Source organism: Nesoenas mayeri, assembly GCF_963082525.1.
Source record: "Nesoenas mayeri genome assembly, chromosome: 4".
Lineage (NCBI taxonomy): Eukaryota > Metazoa > Chordata > Aves > Columbiformes > Columbidae > Nesoenas > Nesoenas mayeri.
The window spans coordinates 12,195,753-12,212,434 of NC_137540.1; the positions used below are offsets into that span (position 1 = coordinate 12,195,753).

Genomic DNA, 16,682 nt, shown 5'->3' on the forward strand with positions numbered 1-16,682 from the left:
GCAACATCACACACTGCAAGGAATTAAGCAGGAATGATTCTCTGTTTTATGGACCATGAGAAAAATTTGGACAAGCTTGAAAAGTTATACCCCAGGGACACCATTCAAGCCAGGGCCATTTGTGCTGTGTGCCTGTACGCAACACCATCAGAAACCGCCTGTTTCCCCTGGAAAAGCAAATGAGCCTCCAATACGTTAGAGCATGGATGAGACTAAAAGAACCTCTTGACTTAGCTACCTCTGCCCTGAAATTTGAATCTAAGTATTACAGTCATTGTTTTGCTCTATTTTTAAGGTATTGAATCATATTGCACTGATTTATATGTCATCTGTTAAGCCCAATACACCTTGAGAACAGCTTGATGTGTCTGAATAATTTACTTCATTACAGAAGGCAAAGGTGATTAATGAACTCCTTTCTTTTGTTAGCTGAGTGTTTTTGTTTATGTGGATAACATATCTCTAAGCTTTGATTATTTGTGTGCCCTTTTAAAAGCAATTTCTACAAATGAATTTCAAATGTCAAATATATTTTATTGCCTGGCATCAGTGTACAGAAATAAGAGCTGAAAGAGGCAATCCAGCAAAGAAAATGAAGGGAAAATTCCTTTAGGAAAAGAGAGAAAGAAGGAAAAGAAAGCAGGAGACAAATACCGGGAGCTAATTTGTGGACACTCCCCCAAAAGGTCATGGGAGGCAATGGAAGGAATGAAACTGGTGATGGAAAGCAGCAACCCAGACAAACATCCCAAAAAATGCGATCTTCAAAAAAGCAGCAGGCAATCAGGCAGGGGTGCTGTGAGAATTCACAAACATCATGTCAGCGCTAACCTGCGGCAACCACCAGCTCTGTTCCATGTCGCACCCATGCAGCACGCCTGACTCCAAGGAACTGCACAGAAACTTCAATATAACACCAAGGGCCCACCTAAAAAGAAAAGCCCGGCACCCAGGGCTTTCCACGGCTTCAGGCTGCGATGCAGCGACCTGCTGGGCTCGTCCATGTGCGAGGTCCCACGCTTTGGTGAGGGCTTGCAAAGACCCAGTTTGTTTTGGCTGAGTAAGATGCTGGTGGCAAATCACGTTAAAGCCTCAGGTGTAAAGAAAGAAGGATCTGAAAACAGAACATACACAAATCTAAACACAAAATAAGACTGCTGCCGCTAATTGCTAAAATTGCTCTTTGTTATCCGTTCTGGAAATAATTCTTATTATTGCTGCAAAGGGACCAAAGATATTTATAACAGCAGTGCCACTAGCCATCATAAGACAAAACGAAGCACGCTGTTAGGGAGATTGTATGCTGTAAATATGCATGTGTACTAATTTTTTATATAAGCACAGTGACATGTTGGACTTAAACTGGCCCTTATTTAAAAATATTGCATGGAATAACTTCTGTTCTTGATTTTATCTGTTCTACAAGGAGGCTCAAAGCCTCTGCATTTCTCCCCCACCACTGGAACTGTGATAAGACCCAGAATTTCGGTTTCCCCAGCTTTCATATTTCAATCCTGGTTACTTTAAATTGTGTTATTACACTAAGAACAGAAACCATTTCTCTGCCTGCCTTATTTTAGTTGCTCTGGGACATATTCTGCCATGCAATTGATAGAGTTTAAAAATAAATCTAGTTCGGCCTTTTCAAACATAAAAATATTTTCTTGAGAAGAAAGTGGAGGTTTCTTTTACAGAGAAGGTAAATATTAGTGCCCTTTGTGAAACAAATAGGTTCAAAGTAGTAGAGGGGTAAATATTTTTCCTTGTGTTAACTCCGTATGTGAGTTTTCTAGCCAGGCCTGTATCAGCATTAAAGCTTTTCTTTCCATCTCTTACACCACACAAAGGCCCACCTTCCCCAAGCTCTAGTGCTAGTTTTGAGCTAAAATTTCTTCATGTGACTTAGCTGCATGGTCCTCATTAAAGCCTTCAGGCACCATGTGGATAAAAACATTTGGAAGAGCCTCCCGAGACCTTGAGCATCCATCCATCCCCTCCGTGCAGCGGGTCAGAGCATTGCTGCAGTATGTGGCTCTAGCAACAGGAGGGAATTAGGTGGAAAGGGGGTCTTTAATATTGAAAACCAAAAATATTTGAACAATATTTTTCTTAGTATGCTTAGTATGATGAGAATGTAATAAAAACACATGAAGGATAAACCTCATTAGATAACACCCGCTTTGATGGTAGCTCATCTGCTGTGCGGAGGGTGCCTGGAGCTGCTCTGAGCCCGGCACTGCCCAGCTGTGCTGCTCAGGGCGCCCGGTGCAGCCAGGGTGATGGTTCACCTCTGCTTTGTCGTGCTGCAAGATCACGATGCTGTTTGAGGGATAATCCTGCTGGTGCCCTTCTGTGTCAGTGTAAGAGCTCATGACAGCTGCCCAGGGGCATCCGTGCCTTTGTGCAGCGACCGGGATCAGCTCGCTCTGTTGATCCGGATGAGAACTACCTCTGCAGGGAAAGCCGTGCAGTCTGCTTGGGCCAACATGGGGCAGGAGGCAAGAACACGTGGCCCGTAGAGAGGAGCCACAACCCATCTCCTCATCCAGACTCAGTTTCACTTTGGGGCTGGTGAATCCACACAGCCCACAGGCAGGTCTCAGTGTCAGGCCAGCGAGAGCAGGATCCTTGGCTTAGGGAGTCCGTACAACCAGCCCTCTAATGCTGGTGCCAAAGGCTGGGTAGCCCTTGCCCTGCTGCTGGCTGAGCTGGGGGAGGCACCTCACGCTGTGGCGATGAGGAACGACACATACAGATGCAGACAGATGCATAGACACAGAGTTCTTGTTAGCAGCAAGAGCTGAGCCAGGCAGAGCTGAGCAGAGCTGAGCCAGGCTGAGCTGATCTTTATTAACCATTCTCAATTTATAGGTTTACAGATACAGGGCTGGACCAAGAGGTTCAGGGTGTCTTTTCAGAAAATGTTATACCAAACACACCACACTTCATGTTGTGACTGTTTTCGGTCACGTTCCTAGGCATATCTTGTGGGTGGCATTCCGACTCACTCATTCAGATGCCCAGGCCCAACATTCACACATCATACATACAGGGATGGTTTTCCGGCCCGAGATATTCTCACTGGCCTGGGCTATCACTCCTTACACTCATAAAAAACATACTTCTATATACCCTGTCCAAGGCTGTATAGCTGGAAATGCACATCCTGCTGTTCCCACATCATGCCGCAGCCTCTGCAGCACTGGGGGCTTCAAAGGAATGTGGAGCTCAGCACCTGTTTTGACAGCCTGTGAGCAGCATGCAGACATGGAAGGAGGTGCACACACAGGCACGCACACTCCATGGTTTTGTTTCCTCCAATATGCTTCTTAAGTCTGTAGGGTGCATGTGTCAAACTCATCTATGTTATACACTCATGTATGTTACACATAAATACTATACAGTCCTAAAATTGCATTTGGCCCTTTGAACTGCGAGGCTGATGTGGCTCCCGGTGAAAATGAGTTTGACAGAGCTGCTGTAGGGTGCAGGCCTGGATAATTTCAAATAAATCTAAGTGTTCATCATGTTTTAGCACATCTGACAGTCGAGTCATGGCCACGCGTGTGTTCAAAGACGTCTGAAAATCAACTTTTTATCTGCCTGGCTTTTGGGGGCAGTTTTGTCCACCTGCTTTGGAGGCAGCAAAAGAGAAAACGAACAGCCAGAACACGGGGTCACGCAGCAGCTCGGCAAACAAAACGCTTCAGTGCCTCTCCATTAAGAGATGATCACACTGTGGGCAAATGGGGGAGCGGTGTGTGCCGCGGGCTGTCGGGCACAGTCGGTCCGTGCCGGACAACGGGAGGTCGAAGCGGAGCCGGGGCCGCCCGGGCCGGCGGTTCACGCTGGGGACGGGACGCGTCAGACCCGGCTGTGGCGGCCGCGGGCAGCTCCGTCTCTGCGGGATCCACGGAAACGATCACATTTTAACAGCGATGTTCAGCCACAGACACTGGCACGGCAAGAGAACACCGGCGCGGCCCCGCCCTGCACATCTGGCAGCCGGGCTCGGCCAGATGTGGCACCGCCCGCGCATGCGCGGAGCACACCCCCTCCTCGCCCCGCCCCCACACACTCACACACTCGGCGCCGCCTCTCGCGATTGGAGGCACGCACCCTTTCTTCCCGCCCCCTCGGGGAACCACCGCCCTTCCCATTGGTCCCGAGAGCCGGCGGCGCCTCGCGATTGGCTCCGGCGCCGCTGCGGGCTGGCGGCGGTGTGGGCGGGGCGGCCCGGCGTTCGCCGTGAGGTGCGGGAGGGCACGGCCGCTACCGCCGCCACTTCCGGGTCCGTGGTGGAACCGCCGCGGAGGGCAATGGCGTAAGTGCGGGGGGCGCCGGGCGGGGGCGGGCTCGCCGCTCTGCCCAGCCGCCCCTCGGTGCCCGGGGCGGGCGGGGCGGAGGCGTGATCACGTTGTCCGCGGGCTGGGCCCGGTGCGGGGCCGCCTTAGGCTGAAGGCGGAGGCTGGTGCGGGGCGGGGGGGGTCAGCCTGGCCGCTATCCCTGCCCCTGCCAGGCCGCGCCGCCCGCCGTGAGGGTGACGCGGGGGGCGCGAGCCGCCCCCGCCCCGCGAGGAGCCGGTGCCCGGCAGCGCGCGGGGGCGGCGCCGGCCTCCGCGTTTGCGGGACGTGTGTGGGGGCGCCCCTTCCCTCCCCCGCTGTGCGCCCCTTCCCTCCCCCGCTGTGCGCCCCCTTCCCGCCGCTTTCCGCGGGAGCGCTGCCGGGGGAAGCCCCTCCGCTTTCACGGGTTCCTGTGTGTCCTTTGGCGTGTGGCTTCTGCAGGCGAAGGCCGCGCGGGGCGGGCGTCGGGTCGGTGTCGGGAGCTCAGGCGCCTCAGTTCTGCTTGGCCCGAGAGGAAAGTTTCAGTCTCGGTTTCCCGGCGCCTGGGAGGCGATCTCTGCCCCTGCGTGCGGGGTTTAACACGCAACTGCACACGCTGACTTGACACAAAATGCACCTGCTTTTTGGTACGTTTCAGGCTGCAGTGATAACATCATCACACTTCACATTGTCTATTTTAAATATGGTTTATAAGTATATAAAGGGTGAGTGTCACGAGGATGGAGCCAGGCGCTTCTCAGTGACAGCCAATGGTAAGACAAGGGGTAATGGGTGCAAACTGGAACACAAGAGGTTCCACTTAAGTATGAGAGGAAACTTCACAGTGAGGGTAACAGAACACGGGAACAGGCTGCCCAATGGGGTTGTGGAGCCTCCTCTGGACACCTTCCTGTGTAACCTCATCCAGGTGTTCCTGCTCCGACAGGGAGGATTGGACTAGATGGTGTTTTGAGGTCCCTTTCAATCCCTGACATTCTGCGATTCTGTGAATATAACATGCTTTAATATGTTAATATGTCGGATGTGTGTTTCAAAGATTAGCATATAACCAATATCCCAGTCATAATCTGTCTGGATTTGTTTCGTATCTTAAGAGACATCCCAACAGAACCCTTCACTAAACTTTGTGAAAACTTCCAAAGTTGGTAGTTTGCTGCAACAGATGTATCTATACATATAATTATATCAGCTTTAATATGAAAATGATGATTGTGGCTTTGGGAGTTCTTATCTTGTGTAACATAATTAGTTATTTCTACTTTTCTGCCTTTTTTCATACTGCATACCTGTGCAGTCTTTTTTCCCAGTTTTTGTGTGCAAAACATAATGGCCAGATAAACAATTGACCCAGAAATTTTGGCAACTGAGAAGAAAAACTGGCTTGTCAAAGTATGCTAACAGGTTGTTCAAACAAACATCGGTAAAAAGTGTGTTTAAGGTCCGATTAGACATTTGTCTCTAAAAGTGGCTGTTTAGGGGTGATTGTTTAGGATCATGGCCTGAATTTGCACAGTTTGACAGCATTCATAAACAGTAGATTTTGGTTATGGTGAATTATCGCTGGCCGATTGGATGGTGGTACATGTACATCTAGGGCTTCTATGGGGGAAATTCTCATCCTTGTACACTGAGGTAACTCAGGCCTTTTGGGCAGGCTCTTAGGAAGCTTCAGCCTGTGCACTGTCTATCAGCTGCACTTTGGTGATGGTCCTTTTGTGTAGTTTTATCCTGTGGGAAATAGGCAAGAGTTTACTGCTATTCATTTGCAGTGTGCAGAGTTATCCTGTGCTTACAGTGGTATTGAGATATACCACCTTCTCCTGGTTCTTATCTTCTTATGTAACTTCTTACAGCACTTGTTGCTGTGCCAAAATCTTTGGGTTGACTGCAGACTGGGGCAGAATAAAGACCTGTTTGTAGTTTACTTAAGGATGATGGTATGTGTGGCCACAAGATTTGAGTTTTAGTTTGATGTATGCCAGATTTTTCCCCTTCCCCAAATTGTGGTGATATGTCAGAGGAGAAATTTAGAGTAAGTACTTCTGGAAAAATTAATAAGTGAGGTGTAGAAGACTCATTTTCATAGAGTATTTCAGAGGTACAATGATGTATTCAAATTAAAAAAAAAAGGAGGAAAGGTCATTGCCTTGCTGTTGAGAGCAGCCCCAAAAGCAATTTTTTTTTTCTAAATAGAGGAGTGTGCATAAAGGAATTTCTTATTTATTCCTACTGTTATGAGCCTTTAGGTTCTGTTGTGTGAGGTTTTTTTGGCGTTGTCCTTTTTTTTGTCCTTCTTCAGCATCAAAAGCTGGCAATAGAAGCAGGAAAACAACCTTCTCCCTCAAACAAGTCTGAAAGGCAAGGTTCAACAATATATTTTTTTTTTTTTTGTTTAAAAAAATAAAATTAAATTTAAAAATAATCCAAAGTTAAATTAGGCATTCCTGGATGAGCAGTTGAGTGATGCAAGGAGAACTGTGCTCGTTTCCATAGCATGAGTTTGTCTTTAGTTTCTTATGTATTAAAACTCATGTCCTGTAAGACTAAAAATAAACAAATAGAACTTCTGTTGTCTTGGACACTGATTTAGTAGATTTCTGTTGCAAATGATTTTCAATTTCCCTTTTTTTTTGTAGATTTTTTTCTGTTTTTTCTCACTGCTCTTGGAAGGGTGTTAAGTTGTCTCCAGTGGTTTCTGGTTCTCTATTAGGTAAAATGAATCTCATCAGGTAGGCTGCTCTAAGAATAATTTTTGTTTTGTATTTTACATCTCCTTTTAATGTATTTTAATTTTCTCTTAATTAATTTTTAAGTAAATGTGTTATTTACTAATGTAGGCTACTGTAGTGCAAATTATATTTAACTAAGGCTGTCCACACACTGGTTTAACTGGGAGTGACTCTTCTGTATTCTGTTTTTAGTTCAACTGTTTCCGCTGCAGGTTGTAGCAAGACTTCATTAGTATAATTATAGCAGTAGTTTAGTTTGTTTACAGTTTACTGCTATTGTTACCACAAGCACTAGCAGAACGGGGAGAAAACAGACCTGAATCTTAGTTATTTTCTTAAAAAAAAGAACTGCTAATCTCTAATTGAGTATAAAATATGAAGCCAGGGCAACTTGTCAAATGGCAGAATTGCTGTACGGGTGCTGTCACTTAATTTTTTGCATATGTTTTTTTTGAACAACTTCCCTTCCTTCCTCTTTTCCTTGCTTGCTGATGAAAGAATAGCTGAGCTTCTTAAGCTGTGCTGGGATGGGTTTTAAGTCTTTGAACCTAGTTGGAGTGTTTTGGGAAAGATGGAAAGATTGACAGTTTTGTTTTGTTTTGTTTATCTGTGAAATGTGCCTAAAGTGCATCTGGGTGCTGACAGTGTCACAATTCCTTCAGAGGAAAATTCAGTGGAGTCATATTTATGTTTGTGAGACTCCTTCCTAGTAGCATTTCATTATCGAAAGCTCCAGTTTCATAGCACTGGAGATCTCTTGACAGAAAGAAAGTGAGGGAGTAGAATGTAAATATGCCATTTCTTTCCTTTTCTCTATGTCATGGATATATGTCTGTTACTGGAGATGGGGAGCAGCCATGTGTATTATCTGTGTTCATTTATTTAGGCTAGGAGATTTACCTCCTGTTGTTTAATCAGTCATTTGGGGAGTAATTGTAACTCTGCTGTCTTGTAATTGCTGTAGAATTCGGGAGTGGAGTATCCTCGAAATCGTTGTTAACCTCTGTTAATATCAATTAACAAATATTTGGTGAATGCTTCATTTCTATGAAGATCTGAGGAATATGTCTGACAAATTTAAACTGCCAGTTGATATTCCCCCCATGAATTCTAGTAATAGTAAGGGGATTGACAGCATCCATTATTTCCCTACCTGCTGCATAACCCTATAGAAGTGTTTCTTTTCAATATTATGAAATGCTAGGGTTTTTTCCCCCATCAGTTTTATTTAGCTGTTTCTACGAGGTAAGCTAGAGATTATTTCAAAGGATGTGATAGTCATATCATTTCTCATTTTCTTGCACAGTTCAAGACCTTTATTACCCTAATGCTTTTGGGAACTGAATAAGATACCTGTTGCTTTCATCCTCAACTATAGGTACAGGACAGACCTTTTACACGTGGGTTTTTGTTCCCTTAGCTGCAGCTGTCTCTGACCAAGTAACTGCTCTCTGATGACCAAGAGCCAGATGACCAGGCTTCTGTGTCACTGTTGTTTTTTGGTGGTGTTTTGTTTTGTTTGTTTGTTTTAGTCAGCTGTTTCATATATGCGTGCTTTCTGTACATCTTTAATGGCTTTGTTCAAGCAGAGGTTTGTTCTTGGTGTTATGTGTTAACATGTCAGGCTGAGGTTAAAACTAGTTTCCCTATTTGAAGTGACTGAAATGTGTTTATAAAGACCTTAGGCAGCTGCTTTTGAGTATTTGGCTTTTTAGGGATAGAATATTTTGCTGTGAAAACTGGATTAGAGTTTGAAATCCTGGAAACGGGCTAGCAATGAACTGCATCCTCCCAGGCCTAAAGCATCACTTGCATCATTTTGGTGCTGATAAAATGGATTAATATGTGACACAAATAATTAAAGCCCGTTTTTCAAGTGTCTGTTAAGTGTGTGTTTCTGCTGTAAAGAAAGCCTGCCTACCCAGGAGGAGGAAATCTACAGCAATATCGAGCCCTCACGTTTTCAAGCCAGTCTGCTGTCTACTTCAAACACGCCAAGTGCTATAAACATGCACAACCTGAAAAGCAGGCCCCAAGTATCTCAGTTTGGACATCATAAATAAAGGATTTGGCCTTTATCTCTCCTTGTTTCAGATATCTCATTTTCGGAAAGAAGAGTACGTAACTCCTTTAAGGACTGTTGTGAAGATATTCTAAATACGACTATCGTGATTCTGTCACTTCAGTCCTACATAGTTGGGTGTTTCTCCTTCTGTTTTCCTTCCAGGGAAAAGCTAATGCATTTTGTATGTTTTAACATGGTATGCAGTAAATAAGAAAGGCAGAGAAAAGGCAAATAAACCAAAACACCTCTTATGGTTTTGGACTGTATTCTGACATATTAACGGAGCTCATAATCAGAAAACAGTAGAGACCTTGAGAAAATTCAGGGTGTTTCAACAAGATGGACCCTATTTGAAATCACTGTATCTTTGAAGTTATGTCCATCTTCTTGAAACACCCTGTACAATAACTAAGCACGGAGAGGTATATATGAAGTTCTGGGTTCCTCTTCCTCTTTGGTATGTTTTCTTTCTTGTATTAGCAGGGTAAGAGTCAGTTTCCCACTCTGACTTGGGTCTCATCCTTCCAAGAGTAGTCCCATAGACTTGGAAAGTGTACTGGTACTTCACAACAATACAGGAGCACTATGAATGTAAATTGCAGGCTCATCACGCAGTGGATCAGTGATCCTGGAGAGTGCAACAGTTAATGTTTTGTCTGATGGCAAAGTGATTTTTGCCCATAGGAATAAGTGTAACAGAGGATGGATGACTGCAGGCGGCTGAGAGGTAGCACTCGGTTTAAATGTATGGGTACAGCGTGGAAGATGAAGGCAGACAGATGCAGGACTGTCATCAGAAAGAAATGGTTGTTACTGAAAGTAGCTAATATTTGTGCTGGGAAGTCTGCATCTCTTCTTCTTGACAATCATGATGATGCAGATCCTGCCTCTCCATCCTCTATGTCATATCAGTGCCCAAGGACATCATAAACAGTGGGTACTACTTAGGTCTTGTCGAGGTTTGATTGCAAGGTGACAATAAAAACGTGGCTGATGTATTGTTAACCCCTCCTTCTCCCCCCTTACTACTACAGACAGGCGATTGGGAGGGAAAGAAGGACAGAGAGAAGAGAGTTGGAAAAATTAAAAATGTTTTACTGATGCTACCAATAAAAAAGAGAAAATAATACAAAATATACACAACCAATCTTGAAAGTCCCGGCAACTGCTCTGGCAGATGTAGGGCCGGCACTCGAAGTCCTGGACTGGACTGTGCAGCCAACCGGAGCTGGATTCGGTCTGTCACTAGGCCTCAGTTCGCAGGAACGACTCGCAAGGTCCTCTCCTAATGTCGGCCATAAGCAAAAGGGATGAGATCCTCGTGATCTCCCACTTTTATATGAAGTATCACCTGAATGGGATGGGATACTCGGTTGGCCAGTTTTTGTTCACCTCCTGCTTGTATATCTTGTGAGATGCATCACTGTCAATGACCTTGCATACCATTGCTATGTCTACCAAAACGTGTGTCTAACTTTCAGAAGAGTGCATTTAATAAGGAGGCTTTAGCTGACAAGCAAATTCACTAAATGAGAAACTTGTTTTTAACAAAGCCAAGACAGTCTCTACATACATCCCCCTTCTATTACACTAATTCATATGGCCAAAATTGCTTCATAGTCTAAATGACTTGAGCACCTGCGTCCTTTAAGACACATACTGAGAGCCCACATCTAGTGCAGGTGGTGCTGCTGCCTGTTTCTGGATGGTTATACTTTTATTGCCATCATCTTCCTTGGGTGTCTCAATCCAGGGCAAAGGGTGCCCATCAGTGGGGCAGGGTGTTAAAGGACCAGCTGTGGAGCTACAAAATGTGTGTTGACACATGATGACTGATGGGAGATTCCTGACTTTATTTGCATGCAAATAGCAAATATATTCCAGAAACCTTCCAAGGATATGCAGTTTATGCTTATGCATAGTGGTGACAAAAAATTATGAACGTGGTCTTTATTTAAATAAGTAACTATCAGGGTCCAATTACTTGTGGTCTCTGAGTTGTCTTACCACAATCTTATTTAGAGCATAAAGATATTTAATGTACTGTCTCATAACAATGGGTGATAAATTTCTTAGGAAAAAGCCACAGGTTACTTTCTTGAGAGATTAAATAGTGGTGGTGTTTATTAAGGTGATAGACAGTCCTTATCAATTCACAATGTTTCCATAGTGAACTTGATCACAAAAGACTGACCCTGTTGTCTCTTGGTAAGAAAGGGAAAAACAGGTTATTTTTTCCTTTATACTGAAAAGTGTTGATTTTCGTTTCCCGAGTTACCCTGTCATTTCTGGGTGAAAGGCTCTTTGAGGCTGCCGGCAGAGGCATAGTCTACTTCATAACACAAGGGGTTTTGATTAAGGTATTATGAATGTCTTAAAACAAATCACAGTGCCATTATGTGATTTAATTTGCTGTTGTAACGTCCCTTCTAAAACAAGAGCTTGTTTTTAAGAAGTGTGTGTAGTGCTTATTATTTCTCTTTGTAAGGGAGCTAATTTAGTGGCTTCTTTACCAGGACTACTGGAAGCAAGGTCTGGTGTTTTGGGTTTTTCTTGCTGTTTGTTTGTTTCTTCTTTCCTCCTCATTTTATTCCCTTTTATAAAAGAGGCAGGAAACAAACTGCTAGCACTTATTCTTGTGACTCTACTTGTATTTTAGTTCAAAACACATGCTCTTGTTTCAAGGTACAGTATTTACCCAAATGCAGGGGAGAAACAAGTGCATTTAAAGGCAGGGTGTTTTTCCAACTTCTTCCACAATTTGTTTTCAACTTATAAGAGTGAGAGATCGTATGAATATTACAAGAAAAACTGGATAAATTGTTAGTTTTCTTGCAAACACTTCTAAATACTGACTATTCCAAAGATGTTAACGCTGCTCAAAAACTAAGGTTTTATGTTCTGTAGCTCTTGAAGGGGAGCACTGGAGACTTCATAAAGAAAGGAAATAAAGTCTACTGGATTTTACTTTTTGTTGAGGGTTGAATGCTGACAGGAAGACAGGCTGTCAGGAGCTGGAAGGTATTTAAAAGGAAAAAAAATTTTAAAAAGGCAGAATTAATGCTTATCTTCCTGTAAGAAGGCTTGACAGATAACATCCAAGGGAGAAGACTTCAAATGAAACTAATGCAAGTAAAATACTCTGGTGTAATTACAGATGTTACTGAGTTGAGCTACTCCCTGTTAGTCACACTTAATATATAACCCAGTTGCAAGATGATTTGTGGATAGTTTGAATAAGTGTGTAAGATCAGAAGGACTGGTTTTCTGCTCTCTATAACAGAAACACTCTGTAGTCACTTTTTATAAGATGGTGCAAATCCACCCTTAAGCAAGAGAATTAATGAACATAGTGGATTAGGAAGTTATAGGAATTTTCCATAGCTCCTGGAAGTGTCCTCTTTGGCCTTTCCTTCTTCAGGGGACAGGAATCTGCTCTCATATTGTATCATATTACCTGTTTGAATGTCAGAAAGCTTAATACAGACTAATTTTTAATTGTATGTTCCGTTGCCTTTTGACCTACTGCTATGGTACAGCAGTTTTCTAAATTTATTTGCTATTATATGCTGTATGGGGCCTTCAGGCTACTAAATTTGGAGAGTGTATTCTGGCATTCTGTTAATCTGAGTATTGTTTTAGGGAGGCATGTGCCTGGAAATTCTGTTTCAGCAGAGATGAGTGGAAGTGTTTCTGGAACTCTAAAGCAGAATAAAGGGTAGTTGACAATCATGAAGATGTTACTGAAGGAATCAAACAAGTAAACCCATATTTGTGTGAAGCAGACTGTTAAAAATTGCTTAGCATGGTACATACTCAGTTTTCTCCAGAAAATTATGCTTTTTACTAATTTTCTTTTCCTTTTTTTTTTTCTTTCAGTTCTATAGGTGCTGGTGCAAAACCAATTTAGCAATGGATCAAAGAAAAAATGATAGTTTTGTCCCAAGTATCACACAGTTGGAAGACTTCCTAACAGAACATGACTCCAATGTTGTTTGGCTGTTAGTAGGTAAGGTGAATCTACTCTGTTTTGGTTAAATTTTTGTGTGTGTTTACTTTTGAGTGTGCAGCCCTAAATACTGACATGCCAATACGGAATTTCTTACCAAATGACATCACAGTGTTAAAACAGATTTTGATTTGTCATACAGCTATTTAATGAGGTTTGGCAATACTGCTTAAGTAATTCAGAAAGAAAAAGTAGGAACCGTTTCCGATACCAATCGTGCTGCAGCACATGGGAGATAAGTCCAGTATGCAAAGGACAATGCTCTACAACTGCTACTCTGCAAAATAAGAATGCAATGAGAATTTCTGTCCGTGAAATCATTTTTTTCAAACACTAGAGTAAGCTGGTGATTCATTGTAACGCCATAACAAAGGTTTAGCATTGTAGCATGTGACAGGCAGATTCAGTAACTTCATTATACCAATATGGACATATCTGCCATTTAATATTATATAGTTTGAATAGTGATATAGACACTGTTGTGTTTAATGCATAACTTCAAGACTAAATTGTGTGCCACAATAAACCTTTAAGCCAAATCATTGTGTACTCAGTTGTAGACTGTTTTTGTAAATGTGCCTGATGTAGGTATGCTATTTTTTTTGTTTACAACACTAGTGCTATTGTTTATATTTATGTGTAGTTAGTTTTATTTTTTGAATCTATGAACAAGTGAGTCAGGGACTGCAAAATAGAAGTAAAGTTGTATTCGGGTCCAGATGAGAGTGTTAGAAGTATGTGATGAATTTGGACTTTTCTAAAGGTAGATCATACCTGCTTTTTGGCCTTGGTTTTTGGACCTGGAGTCAGGGGGAGCATAGGAAAAAAAACTTTATTTTTTGGCAGCTGTGAAGTTAAAGCATGTCTGGTGGCTATTGATGTATTGCAGGGATGTCAGGCTCATTTTCACTCAGGGCCACATCAGCCTCATGGTTGACTTCAAAGGGCTGAATGTAATTTAAATTTAAATATAGGAATAGTTACATTTATACAGTCGTAAAATGAAGACAACTACGAGGCTGATGTGCCCCCTGGTGAAAATGAGTCTGCAACCCTGTTGTATTTGAATTATTTTTTGGTAGGCCAAACTAAAATGAAAAAGACATAGGCATATTAGCCGAGGGTGCTTTCTGAATATTATTTATTGCACTTCTAATATGTTGACATGGAAAGCTCCTGTTCACCTTCAAAGTCTAAGTGTAGTCAAGATGAATATCAGAGAAGTCGCCATGCTGATAGTTGCCCATGCTAAAATATGGAACGGATGCAGAACGCATCTGAAGAATTTGTCTCCAGAAGCTTTGACTTGAGATTTACAGATGTTCATGTCTTTTGCCAAAGAATAAAAGTGTCAAACAGCAGTCTGCAGAATTTTCTTTCTCTGGTTGTCCCTCTTTGTGTTGAATTCCTAGAGCAAACTGTTAGTAATTCTACTTGGAAAGTATGTAGGATATAAGCAACTACATCTAACAACCGTGATTTAAACCAAAAGTTTACTTAGCTTTCTTATTTGCCTATTAAACTTACAAATTTCTCTTTCACAGAAGGGTGGATGGGACTTCAAGAAATATGATAATATAATCATTCCCCTTTTTCTAAGGGCAGATTGACCTATGTGCAGTAACACAGTTTTGGGGAAACGCTAATCTCTTCAGTAGTAAGAAACCACCTGGTATTCTAGAAACAACGGCACAAACAGAAAAAGTTGGGTAGCCCCCTGTTACGAGGCTTGGTTAGAGACATGTTAAAGTAATGTTTATTAACTGACGTAGTTTCAACCAGCCATTCCTCCTTTGCTTTCATCTGCTGACCCACGGCATCCTGTTATGAGAAAATAAAAAAAGATGTCAACAGTTTCTTCTCCTCAATCTTGAAACAGCTAAATATGGATCCCAGTAAAAGAGATGATGAATTCTAGAATGAACATGCTCCTCAAGAGAGTTGCTGCTCAATTCTAGAATCATTTCTAAAAATCACATGCAGTAAAATGTTCCAAATGTAATTTCCAGAATGTTTTTCAGTGAAGAGGCTTTTAAAATCAAGGAATAGAATTCATGGAATCTGTCGCTTAATAGTGGAGACTAAATTTGGTGAGGGAAAAGAAGAGGCTACAATTTGTGTCAGAGTTGGAACTGGTGGTAAAGGCAACAGATTAGAACCATAGTGTCTGGCAACTATATTTGCTGATTTTTGTCAGTATATATCACCTTAAGAAGGTAGCTTCTTGGCTTTAGGTATCTCAAAGTTAAGTGTCTATTTGACCGTTAATCTCAAACTAAGTTTTATTACTGGAATGAGAGCCTTTGAGTGTGAGTCATTCCACCTTTCTCCCTACATGGACAGAGGACCAGCAGTGAGTAGCTTACTCACCGAAGGCCAGGGAAGGTGAGCGCTCTCCTTGGAGCCTTCACCAAATGCCAAGAGCAGTGTCTTTCCTGGAGTGTGGCTTTCACTGTCCCTGCCTTGTTCATGTTTCACGTGTCAAGCAGCTCATCTGCCCGAGTGTATGAGCTGCTTTAATTTTGGCCACACTGCATTCATTTTTCCGGTAAGAAAAAGGCAAAGTCATGGGAGTCTTTCTCTTCTACCTTCTCCTGGTCTTTCAACAAAGCACAGGTGTTGTTACAAAGCGGTGAAGCATCCCACTGCAAAACAATTAAGGGGCAGTAAAAGGACAGGTTGTTTTTGTTTTTTTTTAAGTAATCATCTGAACTTTCTGCAGAGTGAAGATGCCATATCAAAATGCCTTTCTGCACTTCAGCTTTCCCATAAAAAGGCACAATAAATCTGAAGTTTTGAGTATGACATGTATACATAAATGAAAAACTTCTGTTACAAAGTTCAGTTAGTATAATGAGCAGTGATACCTCGAATACAAAAATTGCTTGCTTTCTTACTGTGCTTTAGATGAACTAGATTGGTAATTATTAGTAAAGTAAGTATTGGTAATTATTAGTAAAGTGAGTTAGAACTAGTCCATTCCTTGGCAGTTCTATTCCTTTTGGGTTTGTCCTTCTGGAAGCTTTGAGAACCCTGGTAGCTAGAAATAGGTTACTAGCTCATAATCAACTAAAGTAAAAAATGACTTTGGGGATTAGCAGACCTAATTTATTTTTTTGTTAACATGTTTCTCATTGGATTGCTATTTCTTTTTTTTTTCCTATCAAATTACCTCTTGAACTGTTGACAGGTTTCTGGTAACCCAAGGACTAGAACATTTCTCTCAGGATACAGCAACTTAGGAAATGGTTTCAGATGTGATAATGTTGCTTCCTGTGCCAAGATAGGAAAGACTAGAAATTTAAGTTACATTTCACGGTATGGAGAAGGAATATAGTATGTTTTTTGTGATTGTGTGTTTTTTTTAGGGTGTTTTGAAATAAATAACTGTGTAGGATGCTGCATGTAATGATTTAGTCTATGAAATTTAACTTCTTGGGTGATAAGGAATGCAATGAGATTTGTGGTGCCTTTTGCAGGTCCTTAGGAAGACATTTTTAAAAAATATTGGGGAATGGAAGAACAGTGAAGAATCT

The 16,682-nt window shown here is 42.3% G+C and overlaps 1 protein-coding gene across 4 annotated transcripts in view; it reads left to right on the top strand.

The window, feature by feature from the left end:
* Positions 1 to 4,257: 4,257 nt before the first annotated feature.
* The window catches only part of BLTP1 (bridge-like lipid transfer protein family member 1), a 126,855-nt gene continuing 114,430 nt past the window's right edge, over positions 4,258 to 16,682 (top strand). For all 4 annotated transcript variants that reach the window (XM_080343187.1, XM_080343184.1, XM_080343185.1 and 1 more), the window contains exons 1-2: positions 4,258 to 4,324; positions 13,017 to 13,146. In XM_080343187.1, the coding sequence (XP_080199313.1) occupies positions 13,050 to 13,146 (97 nt within the window). In that variant the 5' untranslated portion in view covers positions 4,258 to 4,324; positions 13,017 to 13,049. The remainder of the gene's footprint in view (positions 4,325 to 13,016; positions 13,147 to 16,682) is intronic.